Source organism: Idiotropiscis lumnitzeri, chromosome 3 (assembly GCF_059441095.1).
Source record: "Idiotropiscis lumnitzeri isolate Australia: NSW breed Sydney's pygmy pipehorse chromosome 3, RoL_Ilum_1.0, whole genome shotgun sequence".
Classification (NCBI taxonomy): domain Eukaryota; kingdom Metazoa; phylum Chordata; class Actinopteri; order Syngnathiformes; family Syngnathidae; genus Idiotropiscis; species Idiotropiscis lumnitzeri.
Genome location: NC_142393.1, coordinates 33955508 through 33973442, shown reverse-complemented (window position 1 = coordinate 33973442; position 17935 = coordinate 33955508). Strand labels below are relative to the sequence as shown.

The window sequence follows — 17935 nt, the reverse complement described above, 5'->3', positions numbered from 1 at the left end:
TGCTCAAATCAGACTTTCGTTTATGATAATTTTTTTTAACCCGAACTGTGTCACTATCATATGTGGTCCTTATATTGGATACGTATTAATATCTTTATATTATCTTTTTCATTTTTGGGCAATGTGACCTCAGCCTGAATGGACAGGTTATATTGTATCCGAACTTTACGCCATCAAAATCCCAATATTCGCACAAGAAAGTGTTGTGTGGGAGGTTGACAATTCTCGGTGACTCTGCAAAGTTGGTTTGAGTAACGGTATTGACTAGGGGTGTCCCGATGAAACATTTTCCACTTCTGGGCCTAAACCAAAATTGCGGCCTGGAGTAATATCCGATATGAATATCGTCTGATACAATATCAGCAGAAATGATACATGCTGCAAATGTATTTTTTAGTATAAATTGTTAGAAGAGACTCGATCAAGTTATATTATTAAACCAAATAACAATAGTCAGAAATGGTTGGCATGAGAATACATGACCCATTTATTACAAACATTTGGGTTACATGAATTCAACCTTAAACGTGTCAATATTCTGCACTTGAATAAAATAAATGTAAAATAAATCAAAACAGGTCTTAGACCTTTTGTACTAGTTGTAGATGGGCGCACCCAACTTTTTCACTTGGATAGAACTGTTCCAAAGTTGCTTAATATGGCAACTTGCAGAAATTCACTTCCTAAACAATTTGTTAATTTTCCTATTTTTACAATTTTGTGAGGCACATTACAACAGGACTGTGCATGGGAGTGTTTTACTGTTTACTATTTATTATTGCTTCAAAAGAACAAATCACTTGCAGAATTATTTACTGACTTTTGCACATATATTGAAGTGCTGATGGTAGGAATGTAAAGATTAATCGAAAATCTATTTAATATCGATATAATCTGCTCAAAATATGCATCGATATGAAAAAACAAAAGAATCGATTCGCAGCGCCATGTTAACCAAAGCCTTTCTTTCATGCTTGTGCTAATAACAAACTGCACACATTTGCACAATTACTTAATATGATGTAAACTTCCCTTTCATAGCAACACAGCAGTGATAAACGAGCATTTAAAAAGGAAAACGTTGCGGCTTACGCCCAATTTAATTTACAACGGCAACTGTCATTTCTGACATAGCACGCACAGGCTACCGTGTGCGTCTGATGGAACACCGCGCGCAATGTCCGGTTGTGGTACAACTAACATAATGTAGCGTCTACTGTGGATTGTGGCGGCGTTAGTCAGCAAACTCGCCTTTATTAAAAACCAAAACATAGTTTTTATATACGCGTGATTGACATAGAAAGAGTTCAAGCATAAGTGCTAACTTGCAACCACGCACCGCGTGTTGCGTTTATGAAGTCTGAAATTTCACCACCCAGAGTACAACATAAGTACAAGTACCGCATTTGCCACAAGCCATTGATGGCAACAACCAACAATAAAACAAAACATACCGAGAATATACTAATTTACAGTGCTAAAAATATTGTAGGCACACTCCACATTTTATAAAGAACATTGTTAATGAGTATTATGACAGAAACGACACTGTCTTTGCGATCCATCCATCCAATTTCTGAAGCACCCTCTCCAGGGTCGTAAGCGTGCAGCAAGTTTTGTCGTTTGTCGTCTGCGCAATATTGGACATGAAAAAACAACCTAATTGCGATTATTCAAACCAATATTGCGATTCCGATTAGATTTGCGTTTTTTGTAGTTGACACGTTAAAATGCATTAAAATGCTACTGTTATCCGTTTCTGCTTCGACTTGCTTTATTTTACACACTGTTCAACTTTTCCGTTACACTTGTCTCTCATTTCCTTGCTCGCCACTGCAGCATAGATTTCGATTTATCGTACAGCCCTATTGGACATCGTAAAGTGCCGATGTAAAGTTCACTTTGTGCTGCGGTTAGCCTCAAGCACATTTGCATTCAAGCAGGAGAATTTGAGCAGGTAGCCAAGTTTAAGTGATTAATAAAACGCAACAGTCTCGAACATAACAATTTCCCGCTAGTTCTTGTTCCAAATCACTAGCATGGGCTTGACCCATACGGCTTGCTCAGCTCCATAGTCCCGCTTTTGTTTACCCATAACCACCGCTTGAAGAATCTGCCAGAGCCGGCAGCAATCCACGGTGATCGTGCTGGTCGCTCATTCTGGGATGCTGAAAGTGCAAGTCAACCCGTCAATTTCAACTGCTGTAATCCAATGTCGATTAAGTCCACACGATTTAATAACCAGAAGTGAAGGTGTAAATACAGTTTAAAAGGAAACGTTCATCCTCACGCTCCTGCCCCTTGGGCAACCAGCCGCCTGAAGCCTTCACCCCAGCCCACGACCATTGTGATGGCTGACACTGAGGCGAGCCTGTGCTATAAATCTCATTCATGTGAATGACAGCACTGTTACATGCCTGATTTTCGAATGGACTGCTTGTCTATAAGTGCTAATATCGCCGATTTTGGAAGTAGTCTGATAAAATCCAATACAGTTATTTGGCCAATATCGGACCACAGTCCGATACAAATATCGGATTCGGACACCCTTAGTATTGACTTTATATTTGACTTAAATTTAATCACCCTTGAAACATGAAGCATAAAGTGAACATTTGTGTTGAAGGCAGTAATACAGACATGCAGACAGTACATTTATTACTCACGGCAATGACGTGGCGTCATCTATAGTAGAAGTCTCTATGATATTCTCAATGAAAAGCCTTGCCTCATTTTCCCAAAACATTTCTACCGTCTCATGCATTTCTCCTGTGGTGAAATGTGATGATAAAAAGATGAGCCACTACCGACTGGACCATATTTACTTCCAAAAACACTACGTCGTGGGTGATGTTGCATTTGGTTCACACACCAGACAGGCTGACCTCACATCTGATATGTGATGTGAATGCTTATGTAAAAAAAAAAAAAAAACAGATTTCACCCAAAAAAAACAAAACAAGTGAGTAGTGTGAACCAAAAGCATCATTTAAAAAAAAATCGTACTGCAATGAATTAGGGCCACAATTCAACTAGAATAATTTTCTGAATTGATTAATTCTGGTGATTCTTTTTTTTTTTTTTTTTTCAATAAATCAAATGAAAAAAGTTATAACTTTCCTATATTGAAAAACAGGACGGTATTACAAATTAAGATTCAGTTACTGGATTGATCTGTCAAGGCAAAAAAGAGGCAACATGTTGATTGTTGTTTTACAAAGTAAAAGCAGATATTTGCAAATATTTTATATGAATGTTCTAATTTATATTACACCATATGGAAAGTGCTTTGTTACAGCTCCAGCTTTTGTGAAATGCGCTATATAAATACAGTTCTATGGTATTCAACACAAAGATAAGTCTGCTTTGATGGAGGACTATAGAGAAATCTGAGAATGTTTACTGTTGAGGGGATTTGGACGGTATCACATTAAACAATTATTGTTATAGTTGTTGATTAATTGATTACGGTATTTTAAGGACTATAAGGTGCACCTGCACATTAGCCGCAGCAACCCCTTAAAAAAACAAACAAACAAAAAAAAAAAAACAAACAGATATACAAGCCACACCAGGCTATAAGCCACAGTTTTTATGTTGAAAAAAAATTGTTGTTTGCTGCATGTACAGAACGATTTTGTACTGTGAATGCACATAAAGGTACATAAACAGATTGTTCAAACAGTGCCTTTTAATACGGCAACAACTTTGCTAATTAAAACAGAACAGACCCGAGAGAAAAAATTTTAGATTTATTTAGCGTATTTTCTGAACAATAGAGCGGCCCTAGCGTTGAAAGACTAGTCCACCAAAAGCCGCACCGTTGTATTAGCCGCATCGTTCAAAATCTAGGAAAAAGGTAGCGGCATATAGTCCAGAAAATACGGTAATTGCATGTCTTCAATCAATATATAAACGCTGTGCATGTTTCAAGACACTTTCATTTCTTGTGGTTTCTGTTATGTGTGACCACAGGCTGTCTGGGTCGAACTTCCCGTTTTCTGTGGAATCACATTCGCTATTAGCGCCACATCCCTGTCTCAGCCAAGTTTCACTTCCTCCTATGAGAGCTGCAGACTGCACATGCATTATTTCTTCTGAGCCCTTAAAAACCACCTTTCAAACACAACAGGAAATGGGAACATTTGCGATGCAAAACCTCACTGAAATAGCAAATTAGTGAACTTGATTGCAATTTCTATTGTGTTGAATATTTGGCCACCTATAACTACACAGGTTTGGCTTCATTGGTCCGAGACTTGCTGCTGTTCTTCTTGCATGTTTATAGCATCTTACCATCTTATTTTTGCTTCTGCTGATGTAAATTTTCCCCTCTGCTGCACCTCTTTCTGTCATCATATGCCCCGCATACTCCTCACATACACTTTCCTTTCATTGTGAAGTGAAACGGTTGTGAAACTGTTTCTGTCAACCTCCTCTAATGCCATGTCTTTTTTCTTGTGCTTTGCTGCTCTTAGGACTGCTAGCTGCAGAAAGTACGTACCCCTGCCCTAATTTAGAACCTTGACGCACGCGCCTTATCTTCTTGACTGCTATTGACTCCATTTTAGTTGCATTTGTGTTAAAGGTTCCTGTCCTTTTTTTCCCCTGTCAATTTTAAAATGCCCTTTAATTAATTGTTTTTCTGCTCCATAAACTTTCATCCTCTTGAGATGACTAAAAGCATAGATGTTGAGGGTGATCACTATCCTGTAGATAGTTGGTTGTTGAGATTTTAAATGTAGTTAACAACAAAATGTGAAAATATTGAATATATTTTTCACTGTGTGAACGTGCTACTACTCCTTGCAACCATCCACAGTTTGATTTTTGTAAGCTGACTTTCTTCTAATGTCCACTGCTACTGTTTCTCTGGTTTTGCTGCATGTGTGGGCAATGTAGCAGGTACTTTGGGTTAAATAGTTCAATGTTTACCTGTTTTTGTGGTTGTGACTTTGCCCGTACTGTGATTGTGCGTCTGTCATCTTTGCTTGCTTGTTGTGTTTTTGTTTTTGTGGGGTACATGTACCATGACCACTGTTGTAACCACTGAGAGACTGGCTGCTCAGTGTAAACATCAGTGCGTATATCATCCAGTTTATAGTTGGCTGGCTAACTTGTTTGTGTCTGCCTACTCAGGGGCAGTATCACAGGTTTTGGATAGTCTCGAGGAGATTCACGCTTTGACAGACTGTAGCGAGAAAGATATGGATTTTCTCCACAGTGTCTTCCAGGATCAACATCTCCACACCCTATTAGATGTGAGTTGAACTGTCACACCAAAAGTGATATGATGATGTCATGGCGCACCCATAATCTGTTGCTTTCATTATAATGTTTCTCAGTGATTATCATTATCCCTGATCATAAATATCTAGAATGAGTGACTTTGATGGTTGCAGGGGCTCCAACTGTATTATTACTATTGACAGTTTGCCCCGTTTGTCTTTGTGCGTGTTGTTGCCATGGCGACCAGACACATTAAATTCTTTATATGAAAATGTCTCTCTAATCTTCACTGAAAGTGATGCTTGTTTTGGTCAAAATAGTCTTTGCAGGAGGTCAGGGGACGCCAGTTACCCATGCTTGTCTTTTTATTGTGCTGTGCAGTTATATGACAAAATCAACACCAAGTCTTCTCCACAAATTCGAAATCCTCCCAGTGATGGAGTGCAGAGAGCCAAAGAGGTATGCTTAATACATATAATGAACAAGTTGCGGTGTTGTGCATAGTTTTGTCAGTGCTATTTATCTTTGCTTCATGATTTTTGCTCAAGGTCCTCGAGACAGTCTCCTGTTATCCAGAAAACATAGAGGCCAAGGAACTCAGAAGGATCCTCACACAACCACACTTCATGGTCAGTTCTTGAATGTCAATGTTGAGTTTTTTATTAATTATTTTTTTATTTATTATTTATTGTGAAACTTTGTTGCAATTTTCATGGCAAATTTCACATGTTGGAATACTGTCGTGTTTGTAACTTTCGGTGCGATGGCGATGCGTGGGTAGGAATCTTCCCTCGTCAACTTTACTTGCCTCCAGTAACAATAAAGTCACAATCGCAGCTGTTATCGTTGGAGATGATACACCGTGTTGTGTCGGTCTCTAGCTCGGGCACAGACAGCGTTTGAGCAGTGTCCATGCAGTGAGCCGTGGGTACCATACAACAAGATAAATCTTTTATATAACAGTCTCGCGATCATAAACGGTAGTCATAACATCGCGTTGCATTCACTGACCAAACATAGGCTGGGAAAAACCAAAGCACAATAGCACTGCATAGTCCTAGGCCCGTTAACAAGTTAACTGCACTACACTACCCCCCCTTTAGGAATACTGAGTCCCTTCAGTATAGGTAATGTAGGGAAAACATAAAAAATAAGTATAATAACCAGAACACACATTAGTCTTAAGTGCAAACAGTGAGCTGTCAACATAACTTTGGATTAGTGCAACTTGGAACCAAGATCTGTATCTTTCTGGTCTATTAACTCGGCGACCACTGGATGTATTAACAGTCTTGGTCAATGGGTTTTTATCACCTGGTCTTCGTCCTTGTTGACACTCTGGAGCGCTGGCCTGAGATACCGCAGAGGGATCTTTGGACTCCTCACTTGAACCCGCGGTTGTACCGCCTGGATGGTCTGGCAATGGCAGCACTGGCACCAAGGGAATGTCCTCTGCGTTGGCTTGGATGTCAGGGTCTTGACACCGCTGTAGCATTTTACTTCTTTGCCGTGAAATCCAGACAGGTATAACTTCACTGTCATAGGGCTTGAGTCTGTCGTGATGCATTATCGTGCTACGCTTGGGACCTTGGATCTCATACAGAACCGGACGTCGCCGTGCAGAAACAATCAGGGGACCCTTCCAGAGAGCTTGGAGCTTTGGACTTAGACCCTTCTTTTTCATATTGTCCTTCACGAACACTAGGTCTCCAAGACTGTACGAATGTTCTCTAGCACGGAGATCGTACACTTTTTTCTGTCGCTCCTGTGCAGAGCGAAGGTGTTCTCTCGCCATGCTGTGGGCTTCTTTCAAACCTTCTTCCAGGTTGTAGAGGAAATCTAATACGTCCAGTGGATTGGCCTTGAGTCTTGCGGTACCAGACAGGATATCTTGTGATTGGTGAACCTCTCTGCCAAGCATAAGCCTGTTGGGTGTAAATCCTGTCACTGTGTGTCGTGAGCTGCGGTAGGCTGCGGTAAGTAGTGGCAGTTGCTCGTCCCAGTCCTTCTGGCTTTGGTTCACATAACAACAAAGCATTTGCAGCAAAGTCCTATTAAATCGTTCTACCTGTCCATTGGAAGAGGGGTGGTAAGGGGTAGTCCTGGTCTTGGTAATCTGCAAGATCTCACACACATTGCAAAAGAGCACACTCTCAAAATTGCGACCTTGGTCTGTGTGTAGCTCAAGGGGGAATCCAAATCTGGCGATAAAGTCATAGACCAGCTTCCTTGCAGTTGTCTCAACACCTTGGTCAGGGACAGGGAATGCTTCGACCCATCTGGTGAAATGATCAATTATGACGAGAATGTACTTGTTACCAGAGTTCGACACAGGGAATGGTCCGAGTATGTCAAGGTGCAAACGGTCCAAAGGTGCTCCAACTTGGTAACATTGCATCTTTGCTTTCTTTGTTGATCCTGCAGTCTTGCATGCACTGCACTGTGGGCATTTCTTGATAAACAGGTGAACATCTCCACCCATGCCATACCAATGGTAATTTTGACGCACACGCTCCAGGGTTTTGGCCTCTCCCAGGTGACCAGAGTATGGAGGGTCATGGCATGACTGCAGGACTTCTTTTTGCATGGATGTGGGGACCAATAGAAGCAAAGTTGGGTGTTGGTTCCCAATTCTCTCCCAAAAGTAATAGAGGACTCCTTCTCTAAGTTTGACTTGGCGCCAACAGAGCAAGAACTTCCTCACTGCAGGGCTCTCAAGCATCACTTCATCTTTGGCAGGGAGTGTAGCGGTTTCCTTCCATGTGTGAAGAGTGGCAAGGACAGGGTCTGCTTTCTGAAGTGTTGCCAGTTGCTCCGGACCAAGGGACTTGAGCCAGTTGACTTCTGGGCACTCACCAGATGGATGATCTTCTGCTGACATGGTGCCATGACCATTGGTGTCACTTCGGGGTTCCACACATCTTACTGCCAGTGGCACAACATCATCAACATCATTCTCAAACTTGGCCCACTGTTCATGAATTCTCCGGCAGTACGTGCACCCCTTACATGGCAGGTCTGACAGGCTGATCCCGGCTTGGTAACAATCACACTTGTCCACATTTCCTCCCGGCAACCTTGACATGGCATCCGCGTTAGCATGCAGTTTACCAGCCCGGTGTTCGATGCAGAAGTCGTATTGACCCAACTCTTCTATCCAGCGAGCTAGCTGTCCTTCAGGGCATTTGAACCGGAAAAGCCAGGTGAGACTGCCATGATCTGTTCGAATCAGAAACCTTCTCCCTAGTAGATAGTGGCGGAACTGGCGGGTGAAACGAACAACGGCAAGTAGCTCACGACGAGTGACACAGTACCTCTGCTGAGCTGGCGTAAGGTGGCTGCTGGTATAGGTTAGAACTCGCTCCTCTCCCCACTGGATTTGGGATAGGACAGCTCCGACACTGTTGTTCGAGGCATCTGTATCAAGAATGAACTTGCCTTCCACGTTGGGATACCCCAAAATGGGTGCAGTCGTCAGTTTTTCTTTGAGCCTTTCAAAAACAACTTCATGCTTGTCTGTCCAGTGGAACGTAGTCCCCTTTTTGAGAAGGTCATGAAGGGGGCTTGGCAGTTCTGCCAAATTTGGAACAAACTTGCGAGAGTATTTACATAGCCCAAGGAAAGCTTGCAACTCTGGCAGGTTTGCGGGGGGTTTCCACTGTTGAACATCTCTGATGAGAGCTGGGTTTGGTCGGACACCTCCACCACTCACAATGTGACCCAGGAAGAGAATTTCCTCTTGAAGCAGATGGCATTTGGATGGCTTTAATTTTAGTCCACAGTCTCTGAAAGACCTGCTCAGGCCAATCTAAACTGTTGTCCACTCCATTGCCAATAACGATGACATCATCCAGATAAATGAGAAGAGTTTCCCACTGAAGGCCTCTGAGGATGAGCTCCATTGCCCTCTGCAACGTACTTGGTGCGTTGCATAGTCCAAATGGCATTCTGATGTGTTCATAAAGACCCCATTTTGTGATTAATGCAGTCTTTTCGCGGTCTTTGCTATCCACTGCAATCTGCCAGTAGCCAGACTGAAGGTCAAGGGTCGAGAACATGGTAGCTCCACCAACAACATCAAGACATTCTTCGATCTTCGGTAGTGGATATGCATCCTTGATCGTCAGACTGTTCAATCTACGGTAGTCGACACATCACCTTAGTCCTCCATCTTTTTTGCGCACTAGGACCACTGGACAGGCCCATTCAGATGAAGATGGTGTGATTACACCTGCTTCCAACATGGCCTTAAGGTGTGCTTCCTCTTCACCTTGAAATCCAGGAGGTGTTCTTCTCACTGGCTGACGTACAGGCTTAGCAGAACCAGTGTCAATCTTGTGTGTTACAGCAGACATGTAACCAAGGTCAGAGTCACTTTTGGCAAAGATGGATTGGTACGTGAGGAGTAATTGAGAGAACCGCTGTTGCTGTTCTTCACTGAGAGTGTATCATCATTATACGCATGGCTTGACGCTGCACTTTGCTTTGCCGCACACGGGAGTTCAGGGTAAGCTTCTACAAGCATTCCGAGACAGGTTCCTTTCGGTAGAGAGGTTCGCTTAGTTGAGAAATTGCACACCCTGACTGCCACTCTCTTTTCCATAACAACAAGAACACTTCCAGATGTTACATTGTCTTTAATGTGGAAAGGCTCCAACACAGCTGGAACTCCAGGTCTTGGCTCCTCCACTTCACCCCATACAATGCATTCAGATGAAGCTGGTATAGTTGTTACTTTTCCAAGGGTCACTCTCGTCACGCAGTAATCTGGTCCATTATCTTGCACAATTTTTGAGGGCACAAGTTCATCTCCAATGAAAACCTTGCCAAGGGTGTAGATAACCACATCATGAGCTTTCATCATATCTAATCCAAGAAGAACAGGATCTCTGATGGAAGCTACATGTACTTCCCAGGGGATAGATTTGGATCCAATTTGAAAGGTCACTGTGAGTCCATGTTTAGCTTTCATGCCATCACCGACTCCTGCGCTCAGTAGGTCGGTTTGGTGTAGGTCTGTAGGTGTTGTGTTTTCTTTCAAGATACTTTGGTACAGTTCCTCTGATATCACAGTAGTTTGAGCTCCAGTGTCCGCCACAGCTTTCGTTGGCTTGCCATTTATAGTTATAGCAATTTGTAAGCTTTCACCTATCTTCTTAGTGCAGCCAATCTGCCGGCCTTGTAACTGAAGATCTGAGTTCACAGCTGAGCTCTCCAAACCTCCAACTGGTTGCAGCAACAAGTCTGTATGGTTACGTGCAGCAATTGGACTGGGTGGTCTGACGCAGTGTTTTCTGAAGTGTCCTGTTTCCCCACACTTGAAACATGGGCCGGCCGCCCCACGATTTGGACTAGAAGTTTGAGAACGACCCCTGTTAGGTTGTAACTGCTGATAATTTTGCTTCCTTTCTGGTACAAGGTTTTGGACTGATTTAGGCTGTTGGGGTCCTGTGACTACAGGCTGATAATTCCCAAATTGCTGCTGTAGAAGTTCTACTTTGTTGACAAGGGCCTCCACTCGATCCATTAGTGCAGCAAACTGGTCAGCTGCGGGATACCACAGCAGTGGTAAGGGAGTAAGGATACAACCTCCAAGTGGTCTCCCGGACGAGTCGGCAGCCCCCCGTCGACGACGAATGTATCCTGCCGGCACCCACATCACCCCACGACTCGGCCCGAAGGACCGGTCAGGGAGAGGGCGCCGCCACTATCTTCTGCCACCTTTTTGAGATGGGAGGTCGACTCTCCGGCTTTGGCTTTGGCCTCCCTTCTCCTCATCCTGGCCGGAGACATTGAGACGAACCCGGGCCCGGACTCCTGCTACTCCTGCGGCCGTCCGATCCGGAAATCATCTCCCCTGCGGTGCCGGGCCCCCAATTGCCCCGCCCTCTGCCACCATCAGCTGAAATGCAGCGGCCTCACTCGCGAGAGGCTGCGGCGCGACAGCTCCTGGCAGTGCGTGGCTCACGGTGGCCCGGCCCCGCCGTCACCTCCAACGTCAGGGCGGATTTGCTGTGGATGCAAGCAGACGATTCAGAGGGGTATCCTCGCCCTCGAATGTCAACAGCCTGAATGCGAGACGCTCTGCCACAGGGGGAACCGATGCCGTGGCCCAGCACCCACATCCTCCTGGTCTTGCCCCGATCACCGGAGCCGGACCGAGACGATAGCCGGCCGACCAATAACAACACTAACAGTGAATCCACCATCAGGCCCAGTGGAGAGGGTGCGCTGCGGTGCCTGCCACAAAGCAATCACCGTCGCAAATCCGCTGACCTGCCGCAGTTGTGAGACGAAATTCCAACTCCAGTCGAAGTGCTCCGGCGCCACTCGTGACGCAGCCGCAGCACTCTGGCTCACTCAGCTCTGGTCCTGCCCGCGATGCTGTGCAGCGCCCAATCTCCCGGGCCCGCTGCCGCCGACGACCAAGCCCAAGACGACCCACATCACCAGCGACGCCCAGCTCAGACCGGCTTTGCGTGTCCTTCAATGGAACGCCGACGGCCTGAGCACCAAGTCTGGTGAACTGGAGGGCCGCCTTCGGGACCTCAAAGTGGACATCTGTCTGCTGCAGGAAACAAAGCTGAGACCTCAAGTTGCCACCCCAGCCTTCCCGGGTTACGCGACCGTCAGAGTGGACCGCCCCAACGGCCAGCGAGGGGGCGGCCTACTCACGTTGATCAAAGAGGACCTACCCTTTGAAGTCCTGGGCCATGCCTGCTACGGCCTCCTGGAGTCTTCTTCAGTCAATGTTCGCGTCTCCCGACGCCGATGGCTGACACTACACAACCTGTATGCCCCACCACGCCGTGAGTCCGCCGACGACGACGCTGACAACCTGGACTTCTCCTGGATCTCGGCGTCGGGTGACACCATCGTGGCCGGTGACCTGAACGCGCACTCGCCCCTCTTGGACCTGACACAACCGAGCGACCGACGGGGAGAGGCGATCGAGGAATGGCTCGTGTCATCACACCTGAGCGTCCTCAACAACGGCGCCGCTACCCGGGTCAACCGGAACACCGGGGGCCTGAGCTCCCCGGACCTGTCCCTCGCTAACCCACAACTGGCGAACCGGACGACATGGCTTGTCACGGAGGACCTGGGCTCAGACCACATACCCATCCTGATGGAAGTGGAGCTTGAAGTAAAACCCACCTGCCCGCCCATTCACTGCCCCCGATGGAACTCCCGTGACGTCGACTAGGCCGCCTTCACCGACCAGGTGGAGACCACCATCAGCGGCTTCCGCGGTCACAAAATCCCCTCGCTACACCACCGTCTTCTTCGCTTCAACAAGGCGCTGATCGATGCAGGTAACACTGTGGTGGGGAAATCCACACAGGGGCGCACAACGAAGTCCTGGATGACCCCAGAGGTGAAAGAGGCGATCAAACGGCGCAACCGTCTCCGCCGCGACATCGGCGTCAACAGGGAGGAGTGGATCGCTGCCTGCCAAGAAGTCAACAGCCTTGTTCGCGACGCCAAAGACACTAAGTGGGCAGCCCTGTTGGCTGACCTGGAACACAACCCAGACACCAGCAGGACATGGCGGGTGATCCGGTCTCTGAGTGGGACCCCTGACAGCCGTGCACAGAACGAAGCGTTGCAGATCGGCGGCCGACTCTTCGCCACAAACGTGGACAAGGCCAACGTCTTCGCGCGTCACTATGCCACAGTAAGCCGTCTACCCATCACGAGAGACGACCGACTCCGCTGCCATCTTCCCCTCAAGAAACGCCTTGACGTGGCTGGCTCAGAAGACGATGATAGCTGTGGCAACTTCCACATGGGAGAACTCGACTCAGCCATCGCTCAGATGAAGCCCAACGGCGCGGCGGGCCCAGACGACATCCCACCTTCTTTCCTGAAGGCCCTGGGCCCGGAGGCTAGGACGGAGCTTTTGGAGATTTTCAACTCTTCCTTCAGATCCGGTGTATGCCCACAAATTTGGAGACAAGCGACCATCCTGCCACTTCGTAAAGCCGGCAAACCTGGGAGCGAACTCTCCTCTTATCGCCCGATCAGCCTCACGTCCTGCGTTGTGAAGACAATGGAGCGCATGGTCCATAACCGCCTCTACTTCCTGGCGGAATCCAGGGAGTGGCTCTGCAAGGAGCAAGCCGGCTTCAGGAAGCTCCGCAGCTGTGAGGACCAGGTACTCTATCTCACACAGAGGATCAGCGACGGGTCCCAACAAGCCCGCCCGCAACGGGGAGTCATGGCCCTGTTGGACTACAGCAAGGCCTACGACAGGGTATGGCGCGAGGACCTTCTACTGTCCGCTCTGGAACTCGGAGTACCGGGGCGGATGGTCCGTTGGGTCAGGAGCCTCCTCACGAACCGGCGAGCTAGGGTGCAGATCAACGGGGAACGCGGGAAATCCTTGCTCTTCCGGCAGGGTTTACCCCAGGGCTCCATCCTCGCCCCCCTCCTCTTCCTGCTCTACATCAACAGCCTCCAGTCTGTCATCCCGGAAGGCGTCGACCTCGCACTATACGCAGACGACGTGTCGTTGCTATCGCAGAAGAACACTAAGGAGGAGGCGGAAGCCGCTCTCCAGACGGCGGTGAACGCGGTGGGGGAATGGAGTCGGACAAAGAAGATGGCGCTCAACGCCACCAAGAGCGAGGTGGCCTTCTTCTCAACGAACTCCCACGAGGCCTCCTGGTCTCCCACGATCTCCCTCAACGGCTCACTCCTCAGCCACAACCCCACCCCGAAGTTCCTCGGTGTAACCCTGGACCGAACGCTCAGCTTTGGCCCCCATGTGAAAGCGGTAACATCCAAAGTCCTCTCCTGCAACCGCATACTGGCCTGTCTGAGTGGGTCGAAATTTGGCTGGCGCAAAGACAGCCTGCGCTCCGTCTTCACCGCCCTCCAACGCAGTGTGATGGACTACGCGGCTCCTGCGTGGCAACCCTTCCTCTCCGACACTCGCCGAGCCGACCTGGAACGAGCGCAGAACTCAGCGCTGCGCCTAGTGACAGGACAACTCCGCTCATCACCGATTGAAGCCCTTCAGCTCGAAGCTGGTGTAAGCAGCTATAAGACGCACTCGCACCAACTCACGGCCATCGCCTACGAGAAAGCCGCGCGACTGCCGTCCACACACCCGAGGTCCCAGATCCTGACTGCGAACGTGAGGCATCGGCTACAACGCTCCAGTTGGCGACTTGAGGCCAATGAACTTTCCACGACGCTCCCAGCTGGGCTGTCGGCAAGAGCCTCCCTCCAAGTCCCAGTGGAATGCCCATGGTTGAACGACTCCGGACTCTGGACGGTGTCAACCTCCATCGGGATGACCACAAAACAAGACGCTCCATCTGTCCTGCGCAACTTGGCCACTGCGGCCATTCGTGCCACCGAGCCCGGAGCTGACCATTTACACGGATGGCTCTGCTACGGAAGGCGTCTCGAATGGAGGGGCAGCAATGATTGTCGCCTCTGGGGACCCAGCTGACGTCCAACCAACGACGGTGCTTATGCGAAGGGGCGCCGAGTTCACGTCGTCCTACGAAGAAGAGAGGGAAGCTATGACGATGGCCCTCGAGTGGCTCGTTCACTCAAACGCCCACACGAAGGTGACAATCTGCTCCGACAGTCAATCCCTTCTGCAGGCCATCTCGAGCCGCGCCGCAGACACCGCCAACATCCGGCAACTGCTGAATGTGCGCCCTGGCAAGACCTCTCTTCTTTGGATCCCGGGCCACTGTGGTCTGCCCGGCAACGAACTCGCCGACACCCGAGCCAAAGAGGCCACCTCCAACCACTCCGAAGCCTTCCGTCCTGTATCGTTTCGCGCAGCCGCGACAACTATCAAACGCCGCATCCGTGACGACCCCCCTAAGCACGAGCGGACCGCAGCCGCCTATGAAGGGTTCTCTTGGCGCGCAGACAGCTCCGCTGCTCAATCAAGGCAGGACGCCGTCCTCATTGCTCGGCTCCGTGCGGGCCACCACCCCAAGCGCCGGGCTTACGAGCACCTCCTTTGCCCCACAGCCGACCCCACATGTCCACTATGTGGAGGGGAGCCGCAGACAGTCCAGCACTGGCTCCTGCGGTGCCCCCGACTCATCCCCCTCCGGCAGAAGATTTTCGGCGATGCACCTCCTCCTTACAACGTCCTCTCCACTGAGACGCAGAAGGTGATTGCGCTAGCTGGGCAATCCTTGCTCTGAGGTCCCGCCCAGGCGCTAGCCCAACAACAACAACAACCACAGCAGTATCCTCACATATGTCTCCTTCATCAACCCAAGAGATACGCCTGGTTCTGTTCCTCATTTCGGTTTCACGGCCCACCGTGGCTTTGAAGTTATGCTCAAACACAAACTTTTGAGCTTCGACGAGGGACCCTGGTTCACGATTCATGACTTCATAAGCCACCTTCTGATTTCGTAAGCCTTTGAGGAAAGCATTTGTCAGCTGGAGATCGACTCCTGGATATGCAAGGGTGATAAGGCGCCTCACCTCCTCCGCAAATTCAGCTGACGTCTCTCTGCCTTGTCTGAGTTCGCCAAGCTTTCTCCTTATCGTGGTCGGGGGGTCCGTCTTTCCAAAACGTTGGGTGAGCTGCTCTACCAAGAGAACATAATCCTCCCTTGTGCGCTCTGGGAGTGAGCAGACATACCGCACCGCAGCTCCTCTTAAACACTCATGTAGCCTGTCGACTCGTTCGATGGCACTCCACCTGTATTTTCTTGCTTGAAGTTCGAATGGCATTAAGAAAGAATCCCAATCCTCATTTCCATCAAATATGGCCAATTTAGGCCTCTCGGGCTCTGCCAATGTGTTGAAATAGGCTCCCGAATTACTTGGCCTGTTTGCATCTTGGTAGGTATGTGTGTGTTGGGTTTCATGCTCAACATCTCTAATCTCTCTGCGTCTACTATCAGATTCAGGAACTGCAGCCCGCCTGGACGGCTCAGAATTTCGAGATATTTGGTTTATCACTTTCAGTTCAGCTGCAAAAGGAGCACGGTCCCTTGGCCTAGTTGTCACATTGAAAGGTGCACTTAGGTCGGGTGCAAACCTTTCCCTGGTAGACTGCATTGACATACTATCCTCCCCACCTTGTACAGTAGTGAGTTGTGTTGGGGCGTGTTGTACAGCTGACTGTCCTGTTATGTGTGAAAGGACTGGGGCCAACATCATTTGAAGGTGTCTTGTTTGTTGGGTTTGATTATCCAACACCGCTTGTAACCACTTTGGAGCAGTCTCTGCCTCTGCGTGGCCTGCTGTAGCTCCTTGTAATTCTTCAGTCATTTTTATCAATTTGCTTTGTCTCGTCGGGTAGTTCCTCTTCAACTCTTATTTTGGAGGGGCGGGCCGGAAGTCGTGCATGGCTACGCTTAAGCAACCTGACTTTTTTTTTTTTTTCCTTCGGCCACGGCCGCGATGAGTTGTAGCTTAGCTTCAAGTTGTCATCTAGCTTGGGATGGATCCATAACGTTCTTTTCGATTGAATTTAATCACGGGAGTTTTGTGAAAAATCCCACTTCTGACACCAGTTGTCGTGTTTGTACCTTTCGGTGCGATGACGATGCGTGGGTAGACAGAGTCACACGACAAGGAATCTTCTCTCGTCAACTTTACTTGCCTCCAGTATCAATAAAGTCACAATCGCAGCTGTTATCGTTGGAGATGATACACCGTGTTGTGTCTGTCTCTAGCTCGGGCACAGACAGCGTTTGATCAGTGTCCATGCAGTGAACCGCGAGTACCATACAACAAGATACATTTTTTATATAACAGTCCCGCGATCATAAACGGTAGTCATAACATCGCGTTGCATTCACTGACCAAACATAGGCTGGGAAAAACCAAAGCACAATAGCACTGCATAGTCCTAGGCCCGTTAACAAGTTAACTGCACTACACTACATTTGGGATTTTGTTTGTGCGTGCGTGCCAGGGTGCGCGAGCGCATTTGCAAGCTGTTGTGTCAGAAGTAGAGTGCTGTATGCAATCCGCATAACTACACTGGTCACTCAAAGCTGCTTAGGACCTGAGCTGGGTTAGTGAGGTTAGACCTGCCAGGGAAAAGCTTGGGGACAGAAGTGATGGCTAGAAGTCACTCTGAGGGGCTTCAGCCTCCTATTGAGTGGAATGTTTGTGCATTCTTCTGATGGGCATCACAGTCAAAGCGGAGGCAGAGGGGAGGTTTTGGACTCACTCAGAGATTGCTCACAGAGGCACATAAAATGTGTCGGGAATTTCCTATTGAAGGTGAACTCCTTAAATCTTTCAATTGCTGAGCTGCGGTGTCAAATGTAATGCATAGCATAACATCTATCGAACAGTATATATGTTTGTATATTGCACACTGCGTACTGCAGTGTTTTATATGCATTGTGTTTAAGGACAAGGACAAATTCTCACAGAACGACTTGAGATGCCTCAAGATGGCACTTGCGCTGGTTCAGAAGAACATCAAATTTTTTATGTCAAGGAAATATTGTTGAATTGATACATCTTGGCTGAGAGACAAAGACTTCAAGGAAGCAATGAGTTTAACCTGAGTTGTGAGCAGAAGTTAGAGACATTGACTCTATTTGATTTTTTTTTAAGCGTAATGTTGTAAGATGAGTTCTCAGGCTAGCACGCTTCCCCCATTTTTCTCCAAACATAACAATGCTCAATATGGCTAAACAGCTCAGTTTTTGTTTTTTCAGACAGCAAAAATCTGAATCAGAATGCCCCTTAT

General features: G+C 47.9%; 1 protein-coding gene across 24 annotated transcripts in view; it reads left to right on the top strand.

Annotated features, from left to right (window-relative positions):
- The window catches only part of LOC148340971 (peripheral plasma membrane protein CASK-like), a 77107-nt gene that overhangs the window by 48262 nt on the left and 10910 nt on the right, over positions 1–17935 (top strand). For 12 of the 24 annotated variants that reach the window (XM_088290622.1, XM_088290619.1, XM_088290616.1 and 9 more), the window contains 4 exons: positions 4479–4496; positions 5137–5261; positions 5611–5688; positions 5778–5858. In XM_088290622.1, the coding sequence (XP_088146748.1) occupies positions 4479–4496; positions 5137–5261; positions 5611–5688; positions 5778–5858 (302 nt within the window). The remainder of the gene's footprint in view (positions 1–4478; positions 4497–5136; positions 5262–5610; positions 5689–5777; positions 5859–17935) is intronic. The other 12 variants (XM_088290621.1, XM_088290615.1, XM_088290630.1 and 9 more) reach the window with 2 other exon arrangements.